Genomic DNA, 25,000 nt, shown 5'->3' with positions numbered 1-25,000 from the left:
ATTTTGAATAAAGTTCTTAAGATTTTAGACGTGCTCGACCACGCTAACCACACCATGATTTTTATAATGATGAATAGTACATCCAGCAGGGTGAAAAGGGTGGATTTCATTGATTTAGTAAAGTCTTTACATACCACAATCTGTTGTTTAGTTTTAGATGATGTTTTAATGATTTAAGGATTTTTTTTCCATTATTCAGCAGCTTTTTTGTTTGCAATAACATAAAAACAAGCTTAAAAAGAGTTGTGTTTTAGGTAATCTTGACAAGTTGCACCATCTAGTGGTGGGTCCGTATGCCTGGATAATCAAGATAAATTTCTGTATTTAAAAAGATCCCTTTACTATGTGTTAATTGGCTGTTCTTTTGGAATTTATTCAGACACTTAAAATGGTATTTCATTTTTTTCAGTTACTGACTTTCATTGCAGGGTTTCTGTTTCAATAGTAGACATATTGGACACTTGTTTGCTTTTGTTTTAGATTATTGACAGGGAAAAACATCAGCACAGAGAAAGACGCCATAGAGGTAAGGATCCACTTAATATGCAGTCTAAGGATTATTCCCTCGTAGTATTTTGACATGTTACATCTTTTGATTTATTTTTTTAAAACATGCCAGTATCTTACTCTCTGTCTGTTTGTAGGTAATGGACCTTCTCCATGCTATGGGCCCAGACACAGTGGTCATCACCTCCTCTGATCTACCCTCCAGACTAGGAGACCGCTTCCTTGTGTCTTTGGGCAGCCAGCGTCATGGTAGGTGATGTATGCATATGTTTGAAAGACATTAACATTAAGTAAGTAAACCAGTTAACATGCTCTATGTTCAGTTCGTCCAGACGGCAGCAGGACGACACAGAGAGTTCGAATAGAAGTTCCCAAAGTAGATGCCGTCTTTGTAGGAACTGGAGATTTGTTTGCTGCTATGCTGCTAGCGTGGACACACCACTACCCTAATGACCTGAAGGTAGAAAAACTTGCCCAAAAAAAACATTTTACATTTACACACGATTAAAAAAGTGGTTAAAAGATAAATATACATAGAAATGCCAAGTTATAAAACATAATTATTCTAATTTTACTCTCCTGACTCTCTCTCAGACGGCCTGTGAGAAGACTTTTTCAGTCATGCACCATGTTATCCAGAGGACCATATCTTATGCTCACGGTAAGACAAGTAGGACATGTTATCAAGAGAGCTAAACTTAAATTTCTTATTGAAGCTTGTCTTGCTATAGGTATGTTTTAATGCTGATTACCCATTGATGATTGATATCTATGATGATTGATCTCAGTTTTGCTATAAGCTTTTCACTATGTCCCTTGGTCACTATGGTGGTTTGGGGAAAATCAAATCTAAATAGTTAACCACTGAGATTTCATAGGGGTTCCATATTGTGTGTACTGAAAACTGTTTTTGATTCCAGTGAATTTCTGTTGCCATCAGAGTTATGGCAGTGATAACTGCTTTACACTATGAGGGTTATATTTTCAGAAGCAGACCACCCGATAGAACTGCCTTGTAACTCACTGAAAACACAACTTGCGTAAAGCAGGTTGCAGAAAATTTAGAAAATTCAGTTAAGAAAAGCTTCTGAACCATTTAAATTATACAAGTTGTGCTCTATTGAGGGGAAAAGAGAAACTGCAATGTAGTGTCAACACAGACAATGTAGGGTGAGCAGCATATTAGCAGCTCTGGTGATATATGTCTATGCAGAAGACATTCAAGTACAGTACAGTGTGTACAGTAGGTCACTTGCATTATGGAAGTGCTTAGAGCCCAGTCAAACTGATAGTTATCTGTTCCATCATAAGTGAGTGGCAGAGACTAATTAAAAATGGATTTGAAACACATTGTGTAGACACAAGTAACAATCATTTCCACAAAACTGTCAAATTTGTAGTAGCCTCTTAATGGTTAATGTCTATCTGTGGATCTCATCTGTTACTTTTAATTTAGCACTCAAGATGATAACTTGCTGAGTGTAGTCTGGTTAAGACACTTTGAATAAACAGAACAGTGTGTTCAAACAATTTCCCTGGGCAAGACACTGAACCCCTAACAGCCCACTCCCCTCCCCAGCTGTGCAGTGCCAAGCCCGGTAGAAACTGGGGAGGGTTGTGTCAGGAAGGGCATCCGGTGTAAAAACTGTGCCAAATCAACAAGCGGAAAATGATCCGCTGTGGCAACCCTGAACCCACAGGATAAGCCGAAAGGACAACAACAACATGGCTTTAACATGAATTTTTATCTTTATCCTTCTCACCCACCTTCTATCTACACCTCTCTCCCTCAGAGTTAGCAGGTCCTGGTCGGAGGCCCAGTCCACCCCAGCTGGAGCTGAGGATGGTTCAAAGTAAAGCTGACATAGAAGATCCTGCCATAGTTACGGAGGCCACAGTCATATCCTAACATTACTGACTCATACAAAACGTCCTCTTCACCCATAAATCTCATAATTCCTGTATCCCAGTAAATGTCTAATCACTGTAAACTTCGACTGTAATTTCTTAACTTCAAACACCTCATTGTCTGGACTTCTTAAACCTCTTAGTATTGTAGCTCTTTTAGTCATTTTAATCCTAAACCTTTTACTCATTTCATCCTCAGTGTACTAAACCCTTAAACTGAACCCTTAACCTGTAACTCTGCCACCCTTATACCCTAACTCTGGCTTTGGAACAAGAGCCATGGATAGACAGAATGTTTGGTCTGCCTGGACTGAGGCAGGGTGTTGCCGGCTCTTCACAGGGAATGTGAGTGAAGTGTACATTTGCTTTTTAGAAAGATTGTTAAGTTTAAGATTATCATGCATAGATGGCTTTGATATGATTTAATTCCACACATGTTGTATTGTGTATACAACATTGCTTATTACATTTTTATTTATTCAAAGTTCCTATTTATATAGATTTGGGCAAAAGAGATGTTGTATTTGTTATAGAAATGATTGAACCTGTTGTTTTCTTTACAGTAACACTAGGATTAATCTGTATATGTTTTCTAACACTTTAGTGTGGAGGTGTAGATGTATACACAAACTTTGAGGAAAAATATTATTATGTGGAGGCACTGATTTCAGTATTATTGCAAGACATGGGGACAATATGGATGAGTTAATATTACACATGTGATGTGCTGTTTTTGTTCAGGATAAATTTTCTTAGGAAGAATTTACAGCTGCATTCAGAAAAACACACCAATCGAGTAGAGCATTGGGTTGGGATGCAGAAAGCAGCGGGTTCTGGGCCCACCCAGCCACCAAGGGCAACCTTGGTGCAGGTCCCTAGCCCGGATAAAAATGGGAGGGTTGCGGCAAGAAGGGCATTCGGCATAAAAACACTGAAAGCTGAAATCTATTTAAAGATGATCCAGACTTTTAAGTAATCTGCCACTGCTTAAGTTCTCTGGAACTCTACCTCTAAATTATGAATATACACTTTCCTATTTAATTGCTCTATTACTGCCACTCTGCTTGACTTACATACGCTTTATTTCTAGTAGTGTTGCACTATAGCTGTGGGCCTCCACACCAGTTAACATGCAGCAGGAGTGCAGCACAAACATTGATGATGCTGTAAAACTAAAGATCGAACACTGTTTATCTATGGCTCTGCTCACCACTAGTTCAACCCCCTCCTTGTCTTTCATCAGTGATGTAATGGTGACCAACTCAAACCCCAAGTCCCCTTAAACATTTGACAAAGGAAAAAAAAAAACGCACAATGTATAGTTGATGTATAGATGTTGTACTATAATTGTATTGGACCATCTGTATGATATCTTCTATATGATCTGTCTGTTGGACCATTGTGTTGATGCTACTGTACTATAGACCACATGCACTACAAATCACCCAAACCAGAAACATTTGGGCTGGTTCTGGCACTCAAGGAGGCTCTAGCTGCCTCACACATTGCCACTTGCTAGTACTAGGTAACTGTAGTAGTCATAGTATATAGTTAAACCTCTTTCATTTCAACATAAAGAAAAATGGACAGCCGGAGCTGTCTGAGCCACCCATTGCCAATTTTACTTACATTAGACCAATCAGAAATTGGTGACCTCAGTGCCAGAGCCAACCCACATCACGCCGGGCAGTTCCCGGCTCAGCTCTGGCCCAGAACCCTATATCTGAGAGATGTGCCACTGAATTTACTGGAGGCCTCCAGAATCAGGAGTATAAGGATTTCTCATCACAGCAGGATACTTTCTTTGTTTCCTGTAGTTGCGCAACAAATGTTTGTTATAGAAAATGTCTTTATTTTTCACATCACACTCCACTGTAGTCACAAACAGAAATCATGCCAGTAAGTCAGATTTCAATATAGGAGTTTTAAACTAAATATGAGATTAGAACTCTGCAGTAATACGGTATCTCTCATACTGATGCTTGTGTGAAATAACTGTTGCCCTATAAGCAAAGTATACAGTATTTTTGATATAACCTGTTGTTTTCAAATAACATTTATAATAACCTTGTGTACTAAAAAATGGAGAGAGAAAAATGACTTTCAGTCGTTACTTACAGTCCAAAACCTGTATTTGCATCACTATATTTACAGTAATGTAAAAAATTACAGGACAAAAGAATTAAAAATAGTAAATACTAACATTTACGAAGCAAGTGTTTAACATTTTTTGCAAGATAAAGTTTTAAAATGATAAAATAAGTACTATTAGTACTAGTACTAATGACACACAATTTAATTTCACATGATGTTAAATAACAAGTTATCTTGTTATGTTTATGGCTCATTTGATTAATCTATTATTTTATAAAATGATGCTGGACATAGAAATCTTAGAGTTGAAGAAGCTATTCATTTTGAAGGCCCACCATAGGCTTATGATATTCAGTTTTTCACAGTGGAGTTTGATAAGAAAGAGATAAAAACATGCAATGTAGCAGTGGTCATGAGCAGGTTTTTAACAATAATGTTGCAAGAACTTGGCACGTGCCTTAGCCCACTGAGCTACCAGGGCATCACAGAAAATGAGATTTTAACTTATATTTTTTTTTTTTTTTTTTTTTAAGTTACCTCAAAATTTTGCTCTTGCTGCTTCCTGATTTGAATGTTCATAATGTAACAACAGGAAACAGTTACGTCAACCAACAACATGCAAATTTGGAAACAAAATAAACCAACGCTTCAAGGCTAAATAAGAAAAATCCATATGCCATCAGTGTCCCACTTGAGCTGGATGTAAGGTTCTGGGCGGGCCAGTGTATTTCTGTATTGCTGTTGTTTCTCTATGGACTGTACTGTGATACTGCCTTAGGTACCTACCATTAAAACACCACAATACTGCTCGTTGAGGGGCAGAGAGGAGGAGGGGGAGGAAAGAATTATCACATATCTTCGATGCACATACCTGAAATGAGAAACAAATGAGATTGCAAAGGTTTAGATTTTCTATTTGAACATCAAATTTTTTTTAGGGCTGCAGGTTTTTAATTTCGTCGTCATCCATATATTGGATTTCTTTTCATAACTATTACATAGTACATAGAAAATTACAATAACTGTTTCCCTTAAATCTAAATTTTCAGCAATATGGTCTGATTTTTTTTTGCTGTCAATTTTCACTTGAATTGCTATGATTTTTTGCTAAAGACTCAAGGTAAGCTGAAAACAACTTTTGGATATAATGCTGGGAAGAAAAACGCTGTCTCATTTTTAAAATGGCAATAGCTTTCCGCTCTTCTATAATCCAAATGTGCTCTATGTTCCATAAATCCAATCCAATCCTCTGCTTTCTGATAACAAACCATTCAGCTGTATTAGTGGGTCTAAATGTGTGTACCTGTTGTGTCTGTTCATGCTGTGTGTGAGAGACAGTTTGTATAAATGAATTTCCTTTTAGGGTTACAGGGTTTTGTACGTTATGAGAGGAAATCCTCATACAATTACTGGGAATGAGAGAGGATGAAGGAAACAACCTATAATGAGGGAAGTGGACGTGAGGTGCACCAGTTTCAAGACACCAATCATTTTTGTGGTTTTATGCACTTTTCCGTGACTTTCCTCTGTCTGCTCAAGTAATGGGGGTACTTATTTTTCATCTAAAAGGGAGATTGAATCTTTGACTTCCTTGTTGTGTTGGATCTTCTATTTCTTGTCCTTTTCTTCCACCTATCTACATCCAGGTATACACTAAATTACCTTTTGAATCTACCCTGCTCACCCCCGCCACCACATTGACAGATATGTCTGTAGCTCTAGTTTTTTAAATTTTAGCCCTGTTTTTTGAGTCTGTGTGCACTTGTTTATTAGATGGTCTTAGTGCCTGTTTGCTTTGAGTATCTTTTCTAACAACTAAACTTTCCTGTGCTCATGTGTTTAAAAATTTAAGATAAAACAACAAACATTATTTGGTCATGTACTTTAATTTTAAGAAAAACCCACACAGTACACAGTTTCAAGCCCATCTGACTGTGCTATTTTTGTTAGTACAAATCAAAGCAGCCCAAAAAGTGATTACACATTTGCTTGAACATCACATTCAACAGCATCAGTGGCACTGCCTGAAAGTATCCAGGTTTAAATTAATGTCAGAAAGTAATCTATATCACTAAAATTAATTATTGTGGTAACAAGCTTGGCAAAAAAATTATGTAAGTAATGCTAAAACTGTAAAACAAAAAGTCTTGTATAATACAATTCCCCAAATAAAAAAAGAACACATTTTAAAAAATAACTTATTTGATGGTCAAATAATAACCAAGCTGGATTATGATAAATGTTTCACTCACAATTAAATGACGTGTGAAGTGGAGTCCGTCCTGAGTGATCAGGCCCCTCAATTATGATGGTTACACTTAACCCGGCCTTGCCATGTGGCTGTGTTTGATTCTCACCACTGTCCACATTGTGCCGTGACATATTCCACCCTCCCCTCACCCCCCGTTTGTTTAATTAGAAAAAATAACTGGCACTGAAAACAGCAACAGCCAAACTGTCTCTGACTGTGGTCCTCTCCTCTCCTCCTAATCGACAGTTTCATCTCCGCCATCTTGTTTTTCCATTCTTAGTGGCCAAAACAAACTAAACGAGGAAATGTTATAATCATTGTTTGGTAACTGTTTTTAGTGCTATGTTTTTGAAGCGTTACAAGTATTTTCTAACATATTACAAGAAAAGATTGTAGTGTACAAATTCACATTTATAAAATATATATATATATATGAGAAATGTATGTTCTAACGCAATAAAGAGATTAAGAATAATGAAAAACAGATTCATCTGATTATTTTTGTCCTACCTCTGACTTCTACCTGCAATAAACATTTAAGGAACATAGATTCACAGAAAAAAAACATTTAGTTTCTTGTCCTTTTATCATGTGCTACTTTTTGTCTTGTGAAGTAAAAATAAATGCAATGCATGTTATTGCATAATGTAGTTGCTCAGCCAAACTCTTTACATGCCCCATATATGATGGATTAGAAATGTATTTCTAATTTTGATAATTGACAGAACACTAGTTTAATATTGGTAGTTATGACAGATAAGTGGCGACATAGGGGTTTCGCTCCACCACAAAGCACTTGCGGATGGTATCTCCATGTCCTGGACAGTTATAGTGTTTCTAAATTAACCAACAATTTCCAAGAGGGCTCATAAACACACTAAAACTAACAAGGAGTTGTCTCTACTCATGAGGAATCTGTCAATATCTGACCCGAATAAGCTTGTTCATCTGTGTCGTCTATTTTTTGTTATCATAAAAACAATGATAAACTAAGCCACACCTCCAGCTTTATATGAAAAATGCATAATGATTTGTGTGTTGTTGTTTTTTTAACAATTAATAGAGTTTTTAAATGAAGAAATGTGTCATCCACTAGATCAATGGTTCTTGTTTGTAATTGTTTTTTGGACAACACCGATCTATAGCAAGGAAAAACTAACAAAATTACCAGAGATTCCCAATAAGTAGAGGCAATTCTGGGTTGGCTTTAGTGTCTGTATTGGGATGCTGGAAAAACAAAGAATTCTGTTTCAAAGTTTTCTCTGCAACGCTAGAACATACTTGTGTTTTTAGTTTTGTCCTCAGACAGTCCAGTAAAAAATTATAGCTCTAAAAACAAAAATCTTCAATTTATGTATAATTGTAGATGTTACTGGGTTTTCAGTTAAAATTATTTGCACGTCTCTGTGTTATATATTCAGCAAAGATGTTAATGCATGGTTTTTAGTTTTTTTGGCTCTTCATTGATTGAACACACCTGATGCTGTAATCAGCAGTAAGTGGTTGGAAAACAAGCAGAGCAGGGGTTCTTAAGAACGAGGATTTAAAACTACTCTTCTAACAAGTTGCCGAGTTACATCCAGAAGCTAACGGGCTAAATTAGACAATGTAGAAAGAATCAATGGAGCGGACTGTGCAAAAGTGGACCGGTTACATGACAGGTGAGTCCTCTGTCTGCATGTCAAGCAGCTGTTTTTAACTTACTGTCCCTCTAATCAGCCTCTTATATGAAAAAAGCTCTTAATCAGCATCAAATGTTACAAAATAATTTCACTTAGGTGTATTTCAACATGTTGCAGGTATAATGAGCTCCAAAAGTCTCCAATCATATAAAAAGAATTATATTTAAAAAATTAACTGAAAATAATAAGTTTAAGATTTTAGAGACAGGAAAATATTACTTGTAAGATTTTTTCCATTTACCTCTTTTGGACAAAAGCTTATTTCTTGTAAAAGACATTCAGGTGTATTTCATAATCTCCTTAGAAGGTTGTTCAATTAAATCCAGGTGCACATTTTGATATGGACACAGTATTCCGAACTTGACCGCAATTCAGGTAGGTAAGTGTCTGGTTAACCTGTGTTGACTATGCGCCCATCCTGTCAGAGACCTTTTAAAAGGTGTCTTAGACTTTCAAAGATATTTTATACACTTCCCCTGCAACTCCCCAGAATTCTGTGGCACTTTCAAAGACGTTGTTGAGTTCTTTAGAAATGTTGAAAGATTTGTTCTGACAAGCATAGAATGTTGACTTTGGTGACTTGCTGTCATCAGCAAGTCGTCTGAGAGATTGAGAATGTCGGCACTGCGCGTATTAGTGGGTACAGAGTCATCTCCGGCCCCTTCCCGATTCGTACTGTTAGCCGACATGCTGGCAGAGAAAGTAGGGATTGCAGCTGCTCTACAGAAAAAGCCTTTCTTGAAGAAGTTTCTAAACCCTTAGGATTGCATCAACCCTATCCAGTCTTTGCGTACAAAAAGGAACACATAGACTGGAAGCTGCGAAGAGGATCCGGCCAGGCATGCACAGTGGGCATCGCCCAGATTAGAATGAGATGCCGCCTCGTTTGTCTGCACCATGACCAAAGGGCCGTTTCACCCGAGGGAGGTTTAATAAGCGCCCGTCACCTCAGAGCTGCTGTGCTTGCTCAGGCAGCACATATGACAACTTGGATACGATACAGAGAAGATTAGCATGGCCCCTGCGCAAGGATGACACGCAAATTCGTGAAGCGTTTCCACATTTTGATATGGACACAGTGTCCTAAACTTGACCGCAATTCAGGCAGGTAGGTGTCTGGTTAACCCGTGTTGACTATTCGCCCATCCTGTCAGAGACCTTTTAAAAGGTGTCTTAGACTTTCAAAGATGTTTTATAGACTTCACCTGCAACTCCCCAGACTGGTGTGGCACTTTCAAAGATGTTGTTGAGGTCTTTAGAAATGTTGAAAGATTTCTTCTGACAAGCATAGATTGTTGACTTTGGTGATTTGTGACTCTGGTTAACCCGTGTTGACTATGCGCCCATCCTGTCTTCAAAAATGTTGGGAAATAGTGAAAGAGTTATTGGAGAATTCCAGGAAGTCCTTTCAAAGATAAAAGATTTCTTCCGACAAGCATTAATTGTTGACTTTGGTGACTTGCTGTCACCAGCCTTGGTGGAATGTGGAACCACGTGGACCGCCCAGATTAGAATGAGATGCTGCCTCTTTTGTTTGCACCATGACCAAAGGGCCGTTTCACCCGAAGGAGGTGTAAAAGGCGCCAGTCACCTTAGAGCTGCTGTGCTTGCTCAGGCAGCACATATGAAAAATTGGATACAATACAGAGAAGATTAGCATGGCCCCTGCGCAAGGATGACACGCAAATTCGTGAAGCGTTTCCACATTTTGGTATGGCCACAGTGTCCTAAACTTGACCGCAATTCAGGCAGGTAGGTGTCTGGTTAACCCGTGTTGACTATTCGGCCATCCTGTCTTCAAAAATGTTGGGAAATAGTGAAAGAGTTATTGGAGAATTCCAGGAAGTCCTCCGAGAGATTGGGATCGTCTTTCAAAGATAAAAGATTTCTTCCGACAAGCATTAATTGTTGACTTTGATGACTTGCTGTCACAAGCCTTGGTGGAATGTGGAACCACGTGGACCGCCCAGATTAGAATGAGATGCTGCCTCTTTTGTTTGCACCATGACCAAAGGGCCGTTTCACCCGAAGGAGGTTTAAAAGGCGCCGTTCACCTTAGAGCTGCTGTGCTTGCTCAGGCAGCACATATGACAAATTGGATACGATACAGAGAAGATTAGCATGGCCCCTGCGCAAGGATGACACGCAAATTCGTGAAGCGCTTCCACATTTTGATATGGACACAGTGTCCCGAACTTGACCGCAATTCAGGTAGGTAAGTGTCTGGTTAACCTGTGTTGAGTATGCGCCCATCCTGTCAGAGACCTTTTAAAAGGTGTCTTAGACTTTCAAAGATATTTTATACACTTCCCCTGCAACTCCCCAGAATTCTGTGGCACTTTCAAAGACGTTGTTGAGTTCTTTAGAAATGTTGAAAGATTTGTTCTGACAAGCATAAAATGTTGACTTTGGTGACTTGCTGTCATCAGCAAGTCGTCTGAGAGGTTGAGAATGTCGGCACTGCGCGTATTAGTGGGTACAGAGTCATCTCCGGCCCCTTCCCGATTCGTACTATTAGCCGACATGCTGGCAGAGAAAGTAGGGATTGCAGCTGCTCTACAGAAAAAGACTTTCTTGAAGAAGTTTCTAAACCCTGAGGATTGCATCAACCCTATCCAGTCTTTGCGTACAAAAAGGAACGCATAGACTGGAAGCTGCGAAGAGGATCCGGCCAGGCATGCACAGTGGGCACCGCCCAGATTAGAATGAGATGCCGCCTCGTTTGTCTGCACCATGACCAAAGGGCCGTTTCACCCGAAGGAGGTTTAAAAAGCGCCCGTCACCTCAGAGCTGCTGTGCTTGCTCAGGCAGCACATATGAAAAATTGGATACAATACAGAGAAGATTAGCATGGCCCCTGCGCAAGGATGACACGCAAATTCGTGAAGCGTTTCCACATTTTGATATGGACACAGTGTCCCGAACTTGACCGCAATTCAGGCAGATAAGTGTCTGGTTAACCTGTGTTGACTTTGCGCCCATCCTGTCAGAGCGCTTTTAAAAGCGTCTGAGACTTTCAAAGATTTTTGTTAGACTTCCACTGCAACTCCCCAGACAATTCAGGCGGGCAAGTGTGTGGTTAACCCGTGTTGACTATTCGCCCATCCTGTCCGAGACCTTTTAAAAGGTGTTTTAGACTTTCAAAGAAGTTTTATAGACTTCACCTGCAACTCCCCAGACTGGTGTGGCACTTTCAAAGATGTTGTTCAGGTCTTTAGAAATGTTGAAAGATTTCTTCTGACAAGCATAGATTGTTGACTTTGGTGATTTGTGACTCTGGTTAACCCGTGTTGACTATGCGCCCATCCTGTCTTCAAAAATGTTGGGAAATGGTGAAAGAGTTATTGGAGAATTCCAGGAACTTGACCGCAATTCAGGCGAGCAAGTGTCTAGTTAACCTGTGTTGACTTTGCGCCCATCCTGTCAGAGCCCTCCTAAAAGCTGTCTGAGACTTTCAAATATTTTTGTTAGACTACCACTGTAACTCCCCAGACAATTCAGGCGGGCAAGTGTCTGGTTAACCCGTGTTGACTTTGCGCCCATCCTGTCAGAACTCTTTTAAATGCTGCCTTAGACTTTCAAAGATTTTTGTTAGACTTCCACTGCAACTCCCTAGACAAAAGGGAGAACATAGTCTGGAACCTGCGACGAGGCTCTGGCCAGACATGCACAGTGGGCACCACCCAGATTAGAATGAGATGCCACCTCTTTTGTCTGCACCATGACCAAATGGCCGTTTCACCCGAGGGAGGTTTAAAAAGCGCCAGTCACCTTAGAGCTGCTGTGCTTGCTCAGGCAGCACATATGACAAATTGGATACAATACAGAGAAGATTAGCATGGCCCCTGCGCAAGGATGACACGCAAATTCGTGAAGCGTTTCCACATTTTGGTATGGCCACAGTGTCCTGAACTTGACCGCAATTCAGCCAGGTAGGTGTCTGGTTAACCCGTGTTGACGATGCGCCCATCCTGTCAGAGACCTTTTAAAAGGTGTCTTAGACTTTCAAAGATGTTTTATAGACTTCACCTGCAACTCCCCAGTTTCAAAGATATTGTTGAGGTCTTTAGGAATGTTGAAAGATTTCTTCTGACAAGCATAGATTGTTGACTTTGGTGATTTGTGACTCTGGTTAACCCGTGTTGACTATTCGCCCATCCTGTCTTCAAAAATGTTGGGAAATGGTGAAAGAGTTATTGGAGAATTCCAGGAAGTCCTCCGAGAGATTGGGATCATCTTTCAAAGATAAAAGATTTCTTCCGACAAGCATTAATTGTTGACTTTGATGACTTGCTGTCACAAGCCTTGGTGGAATGTGGAACCACGTGGACCGCCCAGATTAGAATGAGATGCTGCCTCTTTTGTTTGCACCATGACCAAAGGGCCGTTTCACCCGAAGGAGGTGTAAAACGCGCCGTTCACCTTAGAGCTGCTGTGCTTGCTCAGGCAGCACATATGACAAATTGGATACGATACAGAGAAGATTAGCATGGCCCCTGCACAAGGATGACACGCAAATTCGTGAAGCGTTTCCACATTTTGATATGGACACAGTGTCCCGAACTTGACCGCAATTCAGGCAGGTAAGTGTCTGGTTAACCTGTGTTGACTATGCGCCCATCCTGTCAGAGACCTTTTAAAGGTGTCTTAGACTTTCAAAGATATTTTATACACTTCCCCTGCAACTCCCCAGAATTCTGTGGCACTTTCAAAGACGTTGTTGAGTTCTTTAGAAATGTTGAAAGATTTGTTCTGACAAGCATAGAATGTTTGAAATGTCTGAGAGGTTGAGAATGTCGGCACTGCGCGTATTAGTGGGTACAGAGTCATCTCCGGCCCCTTCCCGATTCGTACTGTTAGCCGACATGCTGGCAGAGAAAGTAGGGATTGCAGCTGCTCTACAGAAAAAGACTTTCTTGAAGAAGTTTCTAAACCCTGAGGATTGCATCAACCCTATCCAGTCTTTGCGTACAAAAAGGAACGCATAGACTGGAAGCTGCGAAGAGAATCCGGCCAGGCATGCACAGTGGGCACCGCCCAGATTAGAATGAGATGCCGCCTCGTTTGTCTGCACCATGACCAAAGGGCCGTTTCACCCGAGGGAGGTTTAAAAAGCGCTCGTCACCTCAGAGATGCTGTGCTTGCTCAGGCAGCACATATGACAAATTGGATACGATACAGAGAAGATTAGCATGGCCCCTGCGCAAGGATGACACGCAAATTCGGGAAGCCTTTCCACATTTTGGTATGGCCACAGTGTCCTGAACTTGACCGCAATTCAGCCAGGTAAGTGTCTGGTTAACCCGTGTTGACTATTCGCCCATCCTGTCAGAGACCTTTTAAAAGGTGTCTTAGACTTTCAAAGATGTTTTATAGACTTCACCTGCAACTCCCCAGACTGGTGTGGCACTTTCAAAGATGTTGTTGAGGTCTTTAGAAATGTTGAAAGATTTCTTCTGACAAGCATAGATTGTTGACTTTGGTGATTTGTGACTCTGGTTAACCCGTGTTCACTATGCGCCCATCCTGTCTTCAAAAATGTTGGGAAATGGTGAAAGAGTTATTGGAGAATTCCAGGAAGTCCTCCGAGAGATTGGGATCGTTTTTCAAAGATAAAAGATTTCTTCCGACAAGCATTAATTGTTGACTTTGATGACTTGCTGTCACAAGCCTTGGTGGAATGTGGAACCACGTGGACCGCCCAGATTAGAATGAGATGCTGCCTCTTTTGTTTGCACCATGACCAAAAGGCCGTTTCACCCGAAGGAAGTGTAAAAGGCGCCGTTCACCTTAGAGCTGCTGTGCTTGCTCAGGCAGCACATATGACAAATTGGATACGATACAGAGAAGATTAGCATGGCCCCTGCGCAAGGATGACACGCAAATTCGTGAAGCGTTTCCACATTTTGATATGGACACAGTGTCCCGAACTTGACCGCAATTCAGGCAGATAAGTTTCTGGTTAACCTGTGTTGACTTTGCGCCCATCCTGTCAGAGCGCTTTTAAAAGCGTCTGAGACTTTCAAAGATTTTTGTTAGACTTCCACTGCAACTCCCCAGACAATTCAGGCGAGCAAGTGTGTGGTTAACCCGTGTTGACTATTCGCCCATCCTGTCAGAGACCTTTTAAAAGGTGTCTTAGACTTTCAAAGATGTTTTATTGACTTCACCTGCAACTCCCCAGACTGGTGTGGCACTTTCAAAGATGTTGTTGAGGTCTTTAGAAATGTTGAAAGATTTCTTCTGACAAGCATAGATTGTTGACTTTGGTGATTTGTGACTCTGGTTAACCCGTGTTGACTATGCGCCCATTCTGTCTTCAAAAATGTTGGGAAATGGTGAAAGAGTTATTGGAGAATTCCAGGAAGTCCTTTCAAAGATAAAAGATTTCTTCCGACAAGCATTAATTGTTGACTTTGATGACTTGCTGTCACAAGCCTTGGTGGAATGTGGAACCACGTGGACCGCCCAGATTAGAATGAGATGCTGCCTCTTTTGTTTGCACCATGACCAAAGGGCTGTTTCACCCGAAGGAGGTTTAAAAGGCGCCGTTCACCTTAGAGCTGCTGTGCTTGCTCAGGCAGCACATATGACAAATTGGATACGATACAGAGAAGATTAGCATGGCCCCTGCGCAAGGATGACACGCAAATTCGTGAAGCGTTTCCACATTTTGGTATGGCCACAGTGTCCTAAACTTGACCGCAATTCAGGCAGGTAGGTGTCTGGTTAACCCGTGTTGACTATTCGCCCATCCTGTCAGAGACCTTTTAAAAGGTGTCTTAGACTTTCAAAGATGTTTTATAGACTTCACCTGCAACTCCCCAGAATTCTGTGGCACTTTCAAAGACGTTGTTGAGTTCTTTAGAAATGTTGAAAGATTTGTTCTGACAAGCATAGAATGTTGACTTTGGTGACTTGCTGTCATCAGCAAGTCGTCTGAGAGATTGAGAATGTCGGCACTGCGCGTATTAGTGGGTACAGAGTCATCTCCGGCCCCTTCCCGATTCTTACTGTTAGCCGACATGCTGGCAGAGAAAGTAGGGATTGCAGCTGCTCTACAGAAAAAGCCTTTCTTGAAGAAGTTTCTAAACCCTGAGGATTGCATCAACCCTATCCAGTCTTTGCGTACAACAAGCAACGCATAGACTGGAAGCTGCGAAGAGGATCCGGCCAGGCATGCACAGTGGGCACCGCCCAGATTAGAATGAGATGCCGCCTCGTTTGTCTGCACCATGACCAAAGAGCCGTTTCACCCGAGGGAGGTTTAAAAAGCGCTCGTCACCTCAGAGATGCTGTGCTTGCTCAGGCAGCACATATGACAAATTGGATACGATACAGAGAAGATTAGCATGGCCCCTGCGCAAGGATGACACGCAAATTCGTGAAGCGTTTCCACATTTTGGTATGGCCACAGTGTCCTGAACTTGACCGCAATTCAGGCAGGTAGGTGTCTGGTTAACCCGTGTTGACTATGCGCCCATCCTGTCTTCAAAAATGTTGGGAAATGGTGAAAGAGTTATTGGAGAATTCCAGGAACTTGACCGCAATTCAGGTGAGCAAGTGTCTAGTTAACCTGTGTTGACTTTGCGCCCATCCTGTCAGAGCCCTCTTAAAAGCTGTCTGAGACTTTCAAATATTTTTGTTAGACTTCCACTGTAATTCTCCAGACAATTCAGGCGGGCAAGTGTCTGGTTAACCCATGTTGACTTTGCGCCCATCCTGTCAGAACCCTTTTAAATGCTGCCTGAGACTTTCAAAGATTTTTGTTAGACTTCCACTGCAACTCCCTAGACAAAAGGGAGCACATAGTCTGGAACCTGCGACGAGGCTCTGGCCAGACATGCACAGTGGGCACCACCCAGATTAGAATGAGATGCCACCTCTTTTGTCTGCACCATGACCAAATGGCCGTTTCACCCGAGGGAGGTTTAAAAAGCGCCAGTCACCTTAGAGCTGCTGTGCTTGCTCAGGCAGCACATATGACAAATTGGATACGATACAGAGAAGATTAGCATGGCCCCTGCGCAAGGATGACACGCAAATTCGTGAAGCGTTTCCACATTTTGGTATGGCCACAGTGTCCTGAACTTGACCGCAATTCAGCCAGGTAGGTGTCTGGTTAACCCGTGTTGACGATGCGCCCATCCTGTCAGAGACCTTTTAAAAGGTGTCCTAGACTTTCAAAGATGTTTTATAGACTTCACCTGCAACTCCCCAGACTGGTGTGGCACTTTCAAAGATATTGTTGAGGTCTTTAGAAATGTTGAAAGATTTCTTCTGACAAGCATAGATTGTTGACTTTGGTGATTTGTGACTCTGGTTAACCCGTGTTGACTATGCGCCCATCCTGTCTTCAAAAATGTTGGAAAATGGTGAAAGAGTTATTGGAGAATTCCAGGAAGTCCTCCGAGAGATTGGGAACGTCTTTCAAAGATAAAAGATTTCTTCCGACAAGCATTAATTGTTGACTTTGATGACTTGCTGTCACCAGCCTTGGTGGAATGTGGAACCATGTGGACCGCCCAGATTAGAATGACATGCCGCCTCTTTTGTTTGCAGCATGACCAAAGGGCCGTTTCACCCGAAGGAGGTGTAAAACGCGCCAGTCACCTTTGAGCTGCTGTACTTGCTCAGGCAGCACATATGACAAATTGGATATGATACAGAGAAGATTAGCATGGCCCCTGCGCAAGGATGACACGCAAATTCGTGAAGCGTTTCCACATTTTGGTATGGCCACAGTGTCCTAAACTTGACCGCAATTCATGCAGGTAGGTGTCTGGTTAACCCGTGTTGACTATTCGCCCATCCTGTCTTCAAAAATGTTGGGAAATGGTGAAAGAGTTATTGGAGAATTCAGGGAAGTCCTCCGAGAGATTGGGATCGTCTTTCAAAGATAAAAGATTTCTTCCGACAAGCATTAATTGTTGACTTTGATGACTTGCTGTCACAAGCCTTGGTGGAATGTGGAACCACGTGGACCGCCCAGATTAGAATGAGATGCTGCCTCTTTTGTTTGCACCATGACCAAAGGGCCGTTTCACCCGAGGGAGGTTTAAAAAGCGCCCGTCACCTCAGAGCTGCTGTGCTTGCTCAGGCAGCACATATGACAAATTGGATACGATACAGAGAAGATTAGCATGGCCCCTGCGCAAGGATGACACGCAAATTCGTGAAGCGTTTCCACATTTTGGTATGGCCACAGTGTCCTAAACTTGACCGCAATTCAGGCAGGTAGGTGTCTGGTTAACCCGTGTTGACTATTCGCCCATCCTGTCAGAGACCTTTTAAAAGGTGTCTTAGACTTTCAAAGATGTTTTATAGACTTCACCTGCAACTCCCCAGAATTCTGTGGCACTTTCAAAGACGTTGTTGAGTTCTTTAGAAATGTTGAAAGATTTGTTCTGACAAGCATAGAATGTTTGAAACGTCTGAGAGGTTGAGAATGTCGGCACTGCGCGTATTAGTGGGTACAGAGTCATCTCCGGCCCCTTCCCGATTCGTACTATTAGCCGACATGCTGGCAGAGAAAGTAGGGATTGCAGCTGCTCTACAGAAAAAGACTTTCTTGAAGAAGTTTCTAAACCCTGAGGATTGCATCAACCCTATCCAGTCTTTGCGTACAAAAAGGAACGCATAGACTGGAAGCTGCGAAGAGGATCCGGCCAGGCATGCACAGTGGGCACCGCCCAGATTAGAATGAGATGCCGCCTCGTTTGTCTGCACCATGACCAAAGGGCCGTTTCACCCGAGGGAGGTTTAAAAAGCGCCCGTCACCTCAGAGCTGCTGTGCTTGCTCAGGCAGCACATATGACAAATTGGATACGGTACAGAGAAGATTAGCATGGCCCCTGCGCAAGGATGACACGCAAATTCGTGAAACGTTTCCACATTTTGATATGGACACAGTGTCCCGAACTTGACCGCAATTCAGGCAGGTAAGTGTCTGGTTAACCTGTGTTGACTATGCGCCCATCCTGTCAGAGACCTTTTAAAAGGTGTCTTAGACTTTCAAAGATATTTTATACACTTCCCCTGCAACTCCCCAGAATTCTGTGGCACTTTCAAAGACTTTTTTGAGTTCTTTAGAAATGTTGAAAGATTTGTTCTGACAAGCATAGAATGTTTGAAACGTCTGAGAGGTTGAGAATGTCGGCACTGCGCGTATTAGTGGGTACAGAGTCATCTCTGGCCCCTTCCCGATTCGTACTATTAGCCGACATGCTGGCAGAGAAAGTAGGGATTGCAGCTGCTCTACAGAAAAAGACTTTCTTGAAGAAGTTTCTAAACCCTGAGGATTGCATCAACCCTATCCAGTCTTTGCGTACAAAAAGGAACGCATAGACTGGAAGCTGCGAGGAGGATCCGGCCAGGCATGCACAGTGGGCACCGCCCAGATTAGAATGAGATGCCGCCTCGTTTGTCTGCACCATGACCAAAGGGCCGTTTCACCCGAGGGAGGTTTAAAAAGCGCTCGTCACCTCAGACCTGCTGTGCTTGCTCAGGCAGCACATATGACAAATTGGATACGATACAGAGAAGATTTGCATGGCCCCTGCGCAAGGATGAAACGCAAATTCGAGAAGCGTTTCCACATTTTGATATGGCCACAGTGTCCTAAACTTGACTGCAATTCAGGCAGGTAGGTGTCTGGTTAACCCGTGTTGACTATTCGCCCATCCTGTCTTCAAAAATGTTGGGAAATGGTGAAAGAGTTATTGGAGAATTCCAGGAAGTCCTCCGAGAGATTGGGATCGTTTTTCAAAGATAAAAGATTTCTTCCGACAAGCATTAATTGTTGACTTTGATGACTTGCTGTCACAAGCCTTGGTGGAATGTGGAACCACGTGGACCGCCCAGATTAGAATGAGATGCTGCCTCTTTTGTTTGCACCATGACCAAAGGGCCGTTTCACCCGAAGGAAGTGTAAAAGGCGCCGTTCACCTTAGAGCTGCTGTGCTTGCTCAGGCAGCACATATGACAAATTGGATACGATACAGAGAAGATTAGCATGGCCCCTGCGCAAGGATGACACGCAAATTCGTGAAGCGTTTCCACATTTTGATATGGACACAGTGTCCCGAACTTGACCGCAATTCAGGCAGATAAGTGTCTGGTTAACCTGTGTTGACTATGCGCCCATCCTGTCTTCAAAAATGTTGGGAAATGTTGAAAGAGTTATTGGAGAATTCCAGGAACTTGACCGCAATTCAGGTGAGCAAGTGTCTAGTTAACCTGTGTTGACTTTGCGCCCATCCTGTCAGAGCCCTCTTAAAAGCTGTCTGAGACTTTCAAATATTTTTTATACACTTCCCCTGCAACTCCCCAGAATTCTGTGGCACTTTCAAAGACGTTTTTGAGTTCTTTAGAAATGTTGAACGATTTGTTCTGACAAGCATAGAATGTTTGAAACGTCTGAGAGGTTGAGAATGTCGGCACTGCGCGTATTAGTGGGTACAGAGTCATCTCCGGCCCCTTCCCGATTCGTACTATTAGCCGACATGCTGGCAGAGAAAGTAGGGATTGCAGCTGCTCTACAGAAAAAGACTTTCTTGAAGAAGTTTCTAAACCCTGAGGATTGCATCAACCCTATCCAGTCTTTGCGTACAAAAAGGAACGCATAGACTGGAAGCTGCGAAGAGGATCCGGCCAGGCATGCACAGTGGGCACCGCCCAGATTAGAATGAGATGCCGCCTCGTTTGTCTGCACCATGACCAAAGGGCCGTTTCACCCGAGGGAGGTTTAAAAAGCGCCAGTCACCTTAGAGCTGCTGTGCTTGCTCAGGCAGCACATATGACAAATTGGATACGATACAGAGAAGATTAGCATGGCCCCTGCGCAAGGATGACACGCAAATTCGTGAAGCGTTTCCACATTTTGGTATGGCCACAGTGTCCTGAACTTGACCGCAATTCAGCCAGGTAGGTGTCTGGTTAACCCGTGTTGACGATGCGCCCATCCTGTCAGAGACCTTTTAAAAGGTGTCTTAGACTTTCAAAGATGTTTTATAGACTTCACCTGCAACTCCCCAGACTGGTGTGGCACTTTCAAAGATATTGTTGAGGTCTTTACAAATGTTGAAAGATTTCTTCTGACAAGCATAGATTGTTGACTTTGGTGATTTGTGACTCTGGTTAACCCGTGTTGACTATGCGCCCATCCTGTCTTCAAAAATGTTGGAAAATGGTGAAAGAGTTATTGGAGAATTCCAGGAAGTCCTCCGAGAGATTGGGAACGTCTTTCAAAGATAAAAGATTTCTTCCGACAAGCATTAATTGTTGACTTTGATGACTTGCTGTCACCAGCCTTGGTGGAATGTGGAACCATGTGGACCGCCCAGATTAGAATGACATGCCGCCTCTTTTGTTTGCACCATGACCAAAGGGCCGTTTCACCCGAAGGAGGTGTAAAACGCGCCAGTCACCTTTGAGCTGCTGTACTTGCTCAGGCAGCACATATGACAAATTGGATACGATACAGAGAAGATTAGCATGGCCCCTACGCAAGGATGACACGCAAATTCGTGAAGCGTTTCCACATTTTGGTATGGCCACAGTGTCCTAAACTTGACCGCAATTCATGCAGGTAGGTGTCTGGTTAACCCGTGTTGACTATTCGCCCATCCTGTCTTCAAAAATGTTGGGAAATGGTGAAAGAGTTATTGGAGAATTCCAGGAAGTCCTCCGAGAGATTGGGATCGTCTTTCAAAGATAAAAGATTTCTTCCGACAAGCATTAATTGTTGACTTTGATGACTTGCTGTCACAAGCCTTGGTGGAATGTGGAACCACGTGGACCGCCCAGATTAGAATGAGATGCTGCCTCTTTTGTTTGCACCATGACCAAAGGGCCGTTTCACCCGAGGGAGGTTTAAAAAGCGCCGTCACCTCAGAGCCGCTGTGCTTGCTCAGGCAGCACATATGACAAATTGGATACGATACAGAGAAGATTAGCATGGCCCCTGCGCAAGGATGACACGCAAATTCGTGAAGCGTTTCCACATTTTGATATGGACACAGTGTCCCGAACTTGACCGCAATTCAGGCAGATAAGTGTCTGGTTAACCTGTGTTGACTATGCGCCCATCCTGTCTTCAAAAATGTTGGGAAATGTTGAAAGAGTTATTGGAGAATTCCAGGAACTTGACCGCAATTCAGGTGAGCAAGTGTCTAGTTAACCTGTGTTGACTTTGCGCCCATCCTGTCAGAGCCCTCTTAAAAGCTGTCTGAGACTTTCAAATATTTTTGTTAGACTTCCACTGTAACTCCCCAGACAATTCAGGCGGGCAAGTGTCTGGTTAACCCGTGTTGACTTTGCGCCCATCCTGTCAGAACCCTTTTAAATGCTGCCTGAGACTTTCAAAGATTTTTGTTAGACTTCCACTGCAACTCCCTAGACAAAAGGGAGCACATAGTCTGGAACCTGCGACGAGGCTCTGGCCAGACATGCACAGTGGGCACCACCCAGATTAGAATGAGATGCCACCTCCTTTGTCTGCACCATGACCAAATGGCCTTTTCACCCGAAGGAAGTGTAAAACGCGCCGTTCACCTTAGAGCTGCTGTGCTTGCTCAGGCAGCACATATGACAAATTGGATACGATACAGAGAAGATTAGCATGGCCCCTGCGCAAGGATGACACGCAAATTCGTGAAGCGTTTCCACATTTTGATATGGACACAGTGTCCCAAACTTGACCGCAATTCAGGCAGATAAGTGTCTGGTTAACCTGTGTTGACTATGCGCCCATCCTGTCAGATACCTTTTAAAAGGTGTCTTAGACTTTCAAAGATATTTTATACACTTCCCCTGCAACTCCCCAGAATTCTGTGGCACTTTCAAAGACGTTGTTGAGTTCTTTAGAAATGTTGAAAGATTTGTTCTGACAAGCATAGAATGTTGACTTTGGTGACTTGCTGTCATCAGCAAGTCGTCTGAGAGATTGAGAATGTCGGCACTGCGCGTATTAGTGGGTACAGAGTCATCTCCGGCCCCTTCCCGATTCTTACTGTTAGCCGACATGCTGGCAGAGAAAGTAGGGATTGCAGCTGCTCTACAGAAAAAGCCTTTCTTGAAAAAGTTTCTAAACCCTGAGGATTGCATCAACCCTATCCAGTCTTTGCGTACAACAAGCAACGCATAGACTGGAAGCTGCGAAGAGGATCCGGCCAGGCATGCACAGTGGGCACCGCCCAGATTAGAATGAGATGCCGCCTCGTTTGTCTGCACCATGACCAAAGAGCCGTTTCACCCGAGGGAGGTTTAAAAAGCGCTCGTCACCTCAGAGATGCTGTGCTTGCTCAGGCAGCACATATGACAAATTGGATACGATACAGAGAAGATTAGCATGGCCCCTGCGCAAGGATGACACGCAAATTCGTGAAGCGTTTCCACATTTTGGTATGGCCACAGTGTCCTGAACTTGACCGCAATTCAGGCAGGTAGGTGTCTGGTTAACCCGTGTTGACTATGCGCCCATCCTGTCTTCAAAAATGTTGGGAAATGGTGAAAGAGTTATTGGAGAATTCCAGGAACTTGACCGCAATTCAGGTGAGCAAGTGTCTAGTTAACCTGTGTTGACTTTGCGCCCATCCTGTCAGATCCCTCTTAAAAGCTGTCTGAGACTTTCAAATATTTTTGTTAGACTTCCACTGTAACTCCCCAGACAATTCAGGCGGGCAAGTGTCTGGTTAACCCGTGTTGACGATGCGCCCATCCTGTCAGAGACCTTTTAAAAGGTGTCTTAGACTTTCAAAGATGTTTTATAGACTTCACCTGCAACTCCCCAGACTGGTGTGGCACTTTCAAAGATATTGTTGAGGTCTTTAGAAATGTTGAAAGATTTCTTCTGACAAGCATAGATTGTTGACTTTGGTGATTTGTGACTCTGGTTAACCCGTGTTGACTATGCGCCCATCCTGTCTTCAAAAATGTTGGAAAATGGTGAAAGAGTTATTGGAGAATTCCAGGAAGTCCTCCGAGAGATTGGGAACGTCTTTCAAAGATAAAAGATTTCTTCCGACAAGCATTAATTGTTGACTTTGATGACTTGCTGTCACCAGCCTTGGTGGAATGTGGAACCATGTGGACCACCCAGATTAGAATGACATGCTGCCTCTTTTGTTTGCACCATGACCAAAGGGCCGTTTCACCCGAAGGAAGTGTAAAAGGCGCCGTTCACCTTAGAGCTGCTGTGCTTGCTCAGGCAGCACATATGACAAATTGGATACGATACAGAGAAGATTAGCATGGCCCCTGCGCAAGGATGACACGCAAATTCGTGAAGCGTTTCCACATTTTGATATGGACACAGTGTCCCGAACTTGACCGCAATTCAGGCAGATAAGTGTCTGGTTAACCTGTGTTGACTATGCGCCCATCCTGTCTTCAAAAATGTTGGGAAATGGTGAAAGAGTTATTGGAGAATTCCAGGAACTTGACCGCAATTCAGGTGAGCAAGTGTCTAGTTAACCTGTGTTGACTTTGCGCCCATCCTGTCAGAGCCCTCTTAAAAGCTGTCTGAGACTTTCAAATATTTTTGTTAGACTTCCACTGTAACTCCCCAGACAATTCAGGCGGGCAAGTGTCTGGTTAACCCGTGTTGACTTTGCGCCCATCCTGTCAGAACCCTTTTAAATGCTGCCTGAGACTTTCAAAGATTTTTGTTAGACTTCCACTGCAACTCCCTAGACAAAAGGGAGCACATAGTCTGGAACCTGCGACGAGGCTCTGGCCAGACATGCATAGTGGGCACCACCCAGATTAGAATGAGATGCCACCTCCTTTGTCTGCACCATGACCAAATGGCCTTTTCACCCGAGGGAGGTTTAAAAAGCGCCAGTCACCTTAGAGCTGCTGTGCTTGCTCAGGCAGCACATATGACAAATTGGATACGATACAGAGAAGATTAGCATGGCCCCTGCGCAAGGATGACACGCAAATTCGTGAAGCGTTTCCACATTTTGGTATGGCCACAGTGTCCTGAACTTGACCGCAATTCAGCCAGGTAGGTGTCTGGTTAACCCGTGTTGACGATGCGCCCATCCTGTCAGAGACCTTTTAAAAGGTGTCTTAGACTTTCAAAGATGTTTTATAGACTTCACCTGCAACTCCCCAGACTGGTGTGGCACTTTCAAAGATATTGTTGAGGTCTTTAGAAATGTTGAAAGATTTCTTCTGACAAGCATAGATTGTTGACTTTGGTGATTTGTGACTCTGGTTAACCCGTGTTGACTATGCGCCCATCCTGTCTTCAAAAATGTTGGAAAATGGTGAAAGAGTTATTGGAGAATTCCAGGAAGTCCTCCGAGAGATTGGGAACGTCTTTCAAAGATAAAATATTTCTTCCGACAAGCATTAATTGTTGACTTTGATGACTTGCTGTCACCAGCCTTGGTGGAATGTGGAACCATGTGGACCGCCCAGATTAGAATGAGATGCCGCCTCTTTTGTTTGCACCATGACCAAAGGGCCGTTTCACCCGAAAGAGGTGTAAAATGCGCCAGTCACCTTAGAGCTGCTGTGCTTGCTCAGGCAGCACATATGACAAATTGGA

The 25,000-nt window shown here is 42.9% G+C and overlaps 1 protein-coding gene and 24 non-coding genes across 26 annotated transcripts in view; all 25 read left to right on the top strand.

Annotated features, from left to right (window-relative positions):
- Positions 1 to 7,242, top strand: part of LOC137101877 (pyridoxal kinase-like) — a 24,913-nt gene extending 17,671 nt beyond the window's left edge. For both annotated transcript variants that reach the window (XM_067480853.1, XM_067480843.1), the window contains 7 exons: positions 481 to 526; positions 645 to 756; positions 831 to 967; positions 1,102 to 1,168; positions 2,301 to 2,407; positions 2,660 to 2,760; positions 5,873 to 7,242. In XM_067480853.1, the coding sequence (XP_067336954.1) occupies positions 481 to 526; positions 645 to 756; positions 831 to 967; positions 1,102 to 1,168; positions 2,301 to 2,407; positions 2,660 to 2,760; positions 5,873 to 5,897 (595 nt within the window). In that variant the 3' untranslated portion in view covers positions 5,898 to 7,242. The remainder of the gene's footprint in view (positions 1 to 480; positions 527 to 644; positions 757 to 830; positions 968 to 1,101; positions 1,169 to 2,300; positions 2,408 to 2,659; positions 2,761 to 5,872) is intronic.
- Positions 7,243 to 9,401: 2,159 nt separating this feature from the next.
- On the top strand, positions 9,402 to 9,508 carry LOC137103299 (U6 spliceosomal RNA). The gene has a single exon (XR_010911454.1). It is a non-coding gene; the product is annotated as a U6 spliceosomal RNA (small nuclear RNA).
- Positions 9,509 to 10,045: 537 nt separating this feature from the next.
- LOC137103225 (U6 spliceosomal RNA) lies at positions 10,046 to 10,152 on the top strand. The gene has a single exon (XR_010911421.1). It is a non-coding gene; the product is annotated as a U6 spliceosomal RNA (small nuclear RNA).
- A 356-nt stretch (positions 10,153 to 10,508) lies between these two features.
- LOC137103243 (U6 spliceosomal RNA) lies at positions 10,509 to 10,615 on the top strand. Its single transcript, XR_010911431.1, has one exon. It is a non-coding gene; the product is annotated as a U6 spliceosomal RNA (small nuclear RNA).
- A 622-nt stretch (positions 10,616 to 11,237) lies between these two features.
- Positions 11,238 to 11,344, top strand: LOC137103221 (U6 spliceosomal RNA). The gene has a single exon (XR_010911418.1). It is a non-coding gene; the product is annotated as a U6 spliceosomal RNA (small nuclear RNA).
- Positions 11,345 to 12,225: 881 nt separating this feature from the next.
- LOC137103242 (U6 spliceosomal RNA) lies at positions 12,226 to 12,332 on the top strand. The gene has a single exon (XR_010911429.1). It is a non-coding gene; the product is annotated as a U6 spliceosomal RNA (small nuclear RNA).
- A 544-nt stretch (positions 12,333 to 12,876) lies between these two features.
- Positions 12,877 to 12,983, top strand: LOC137103622 (U6 spliceosomal RNA). The gene has a single exon (XR_010911557.1). It is a non-coding gene; the product is annotated as a U6 spliceosomal RNA (small nuclear RNA).
- Positions 12,984 to 13,579: 596 nt separating this feature from the next.
- On the top strand, positions 13,580 to 13,686 carry LOC137103294 (U6 spliceosomal RNA). Its single transcript, XR_010911449.1, has one exon. It is a non-coding gene; the product is annotated as a U6 spliceosomal RNA (small nuclear RNA).
- A 557-nt stretch (positions 13,687 to 14,243) lies between these two features.
- On the top strand, positions 14,244 to 14,350 carry LOC137103205 (U6 spliceosomal RNA). The gene has a single exon (XR_010911408.1). It is a non-coding gene; the product is annotated as a U6 spliceosomal RNA (small nuclear RNA).
- A 660-nt stretch (positions 14,351 to 15,010) lies between these two features.
- LOC137103202 (U6 spliceosomal RNA) lies at positions 15,011 to 15,117 on the top strand. The gene has a single exon (XR_010911407.1). It is a non-coding gene; the product is annotated as a U6 spliceosomal RNA (small nuclear RNA).
- A 622-nt stretch (positions 15,118 to 15,739) lies between these two features.
- On the top strand, positions 15,740 to 15,846 carry LOC137103197 (U6 spliceosomal RNA). Its single transcript, XR_010911406.1, has one exon. It is a non-coding gene; the product is annotated as a U6 spliceosomal RNA (small nuclear RNA).
- A 557-nt stretch (positions 15,847 to 16,403) lies between these two features.
- Positions 16,404 to 16,510, top strand: LOC137103193 (U6 spliceosomal RNA). Its single transcript, XR_010911405.1, has one exon. It is a non-coding gene; the product is annotated as a U6 spliceosomal RNA (small nuclear RNA).
- Positions 16,511 to 17,067: 557 nt separating this feature from the next.
- Positions 17,068 to 17,174, top strand: LOC137103389 (U6 spliceosomal RNA). The gene has a single exon (XR_010911488.1). It is a non-coding gene; the product is annotated as a U6 spliceosomal RNA (small nuclear RNA).
- A 356-nt stretch (positions 17,175 to 17,530) lies between these two features.
- Positions 17,531 to 17,637, top strand: LOC137103187 (U6 spliceosomal RNA). Its single transcript, XR_010911403.1, has one exon. It is a non-coding gene; the product is annotated as a U6 spliceosomal RNA (small nuclear RNA).
- A 597-nt stretch (positions 17,638 to 18,234) lies between these two features.
- Positions 18,235 to 18,341, top strand: LOC137103361 (U6 spliceosomal RNA). The gene has a single exon (XR_010911477.1). It is a non-coding gene; the product is annotated as a U6 spliceosomal RNA (small nuclear RNA).
- A 597-nt stretch (positions 18,342 to 18,938) lies between these two features.
- On the top strand, positions 18,939 to 19,045 carry LOC137103381 (U6 spliceosomal RNA). The gene has a single exon (XR_010911482.1). It is a non-coding gene; the product is annotated as a U6 spliceosomal RNA (small nuclear RNA).
- A 356-nt stretch (positions 19,046 to 19,401) lies between these two features.
- LOC137103183 (U6 spliceosomal RNA) lies at positions 19,402 to 19,508 on the top strand. Its single transcript, XR_010911402.1, has one exon. It is a non-coding gene; the product is annotated as a U6 spliceosomal RNA (small nuclear RNA).
- A 710-nt stretch (positions 19,509 to 20,218) lies between these two features.
- On the top strand, positions 20,219 to 20,325 carry LOC137103179 (U6 spliceosomal RNA). Its single transcript, XR_010911401.1, has one exon. It is a non-coding gene; the product is annotated as a U6 spliceosomal RNA (small nuclear RNA).
- A 557-nt stretch (positions 20,326 to 20,882) lies between these two features.
- LOC137103450 (U6 spliceosomal RNA) lies at positions 20,883 to 20,989 on the top strand. Its single transcript, XR_010911508.1, has one exon. It is a non-coding gene; the product is annotated as a U6 spliceosomal RNA (small nuclear RNA).
- Positions 20,990 to 21,344: 355 nt separating this feature from the next.
- Positions 21,345 to 21,451, top strand: LOC137103175 (U6 spliceosomal RNA). Its single transcript, XR_010911400.1, has one exon. It is a non-coding gene; the product is annotated as a U6 spliceosomal RNA (small nuclear RNA).
- Positions 21,452 to 22,008: 557 nt separating this feature from the next.
- Positions 22,009 to 22,115, top strand: LOC137103168 (U6 spliceosomal RNA). The gene has a single exon (XR_010911395.1). It is a non-coding gene; the product is annotated as a U6 spliceosomal RNA (small nuclear RNA).
- A 622-nt stretch (positions 22,116 to 22,737) lies between these two features.
- On the top strand, positions 22,738 to 22,844 carry LOC137103164 (U6 spliceosomal RNA). Its single transcript, XR_010911394.1, has one exon. It is a non-coding gene; the product is annotated as a U6 spliceosomal RNA (small nuclear RNA).
- Positions 22,845 to 23,638: 794 nt separating this feature from the next.
- LOC137103162 (U6 spliceosomal RNA) lies at positions 23,639 to 23,745 on the top strand. Its single transcript, XR_010911393.1, has one exon. It is a non-coding gene; the product is annotated as a U6 spliceosomal RNA (small nuclear RNA).
- Positions 23,746 to 24,302: 557 nt separating this feature from the next.
- LOC137103158 (U6 spliceosomal RNA) lies at positions 24,303 to 24,409 on the top strand. Its single transcript, XR_010911392.1, has one exon. It is a non-coding gene; the product is annotated as a U6 spliceosomal RNA (small nuclear RNA).
- A 557-nt stretch (positions 24,410 to 24,966) lies between these two features.
- The window catches only part of LOC137103154 (U6 spliceosomal RNA), a 107-nt gene continuing 73 nt past the window's right edge, over positions 24,967 to 25,000 (top strand). The window contains exon 1 of the small nuclear RNA XR_010911388.1: positions 24,967 to 25,000. This exon is cut by the window's right edge and continues 73 nt beyond it. This is a non-coding gene — a small nuclear RNA (U6 spliceosomal RNA).

This window comes from Channa argus, chromosome 1 (assembly GCF_033026475.1).
Source record: "Channa argus isolate prfri chromosome 1, Channa argus male v1.0, whole genome shotgun sequence".
NCBI lineage: Eukaryota > Metazoa > Chordata > Actinopteri > Anabantiformes > Channidae > Channa > Channa argus.
Note: the sequence above shows the minus strand (reverse complement) of the source record. Positions and strands in the feature narration are given on the sequence as shown.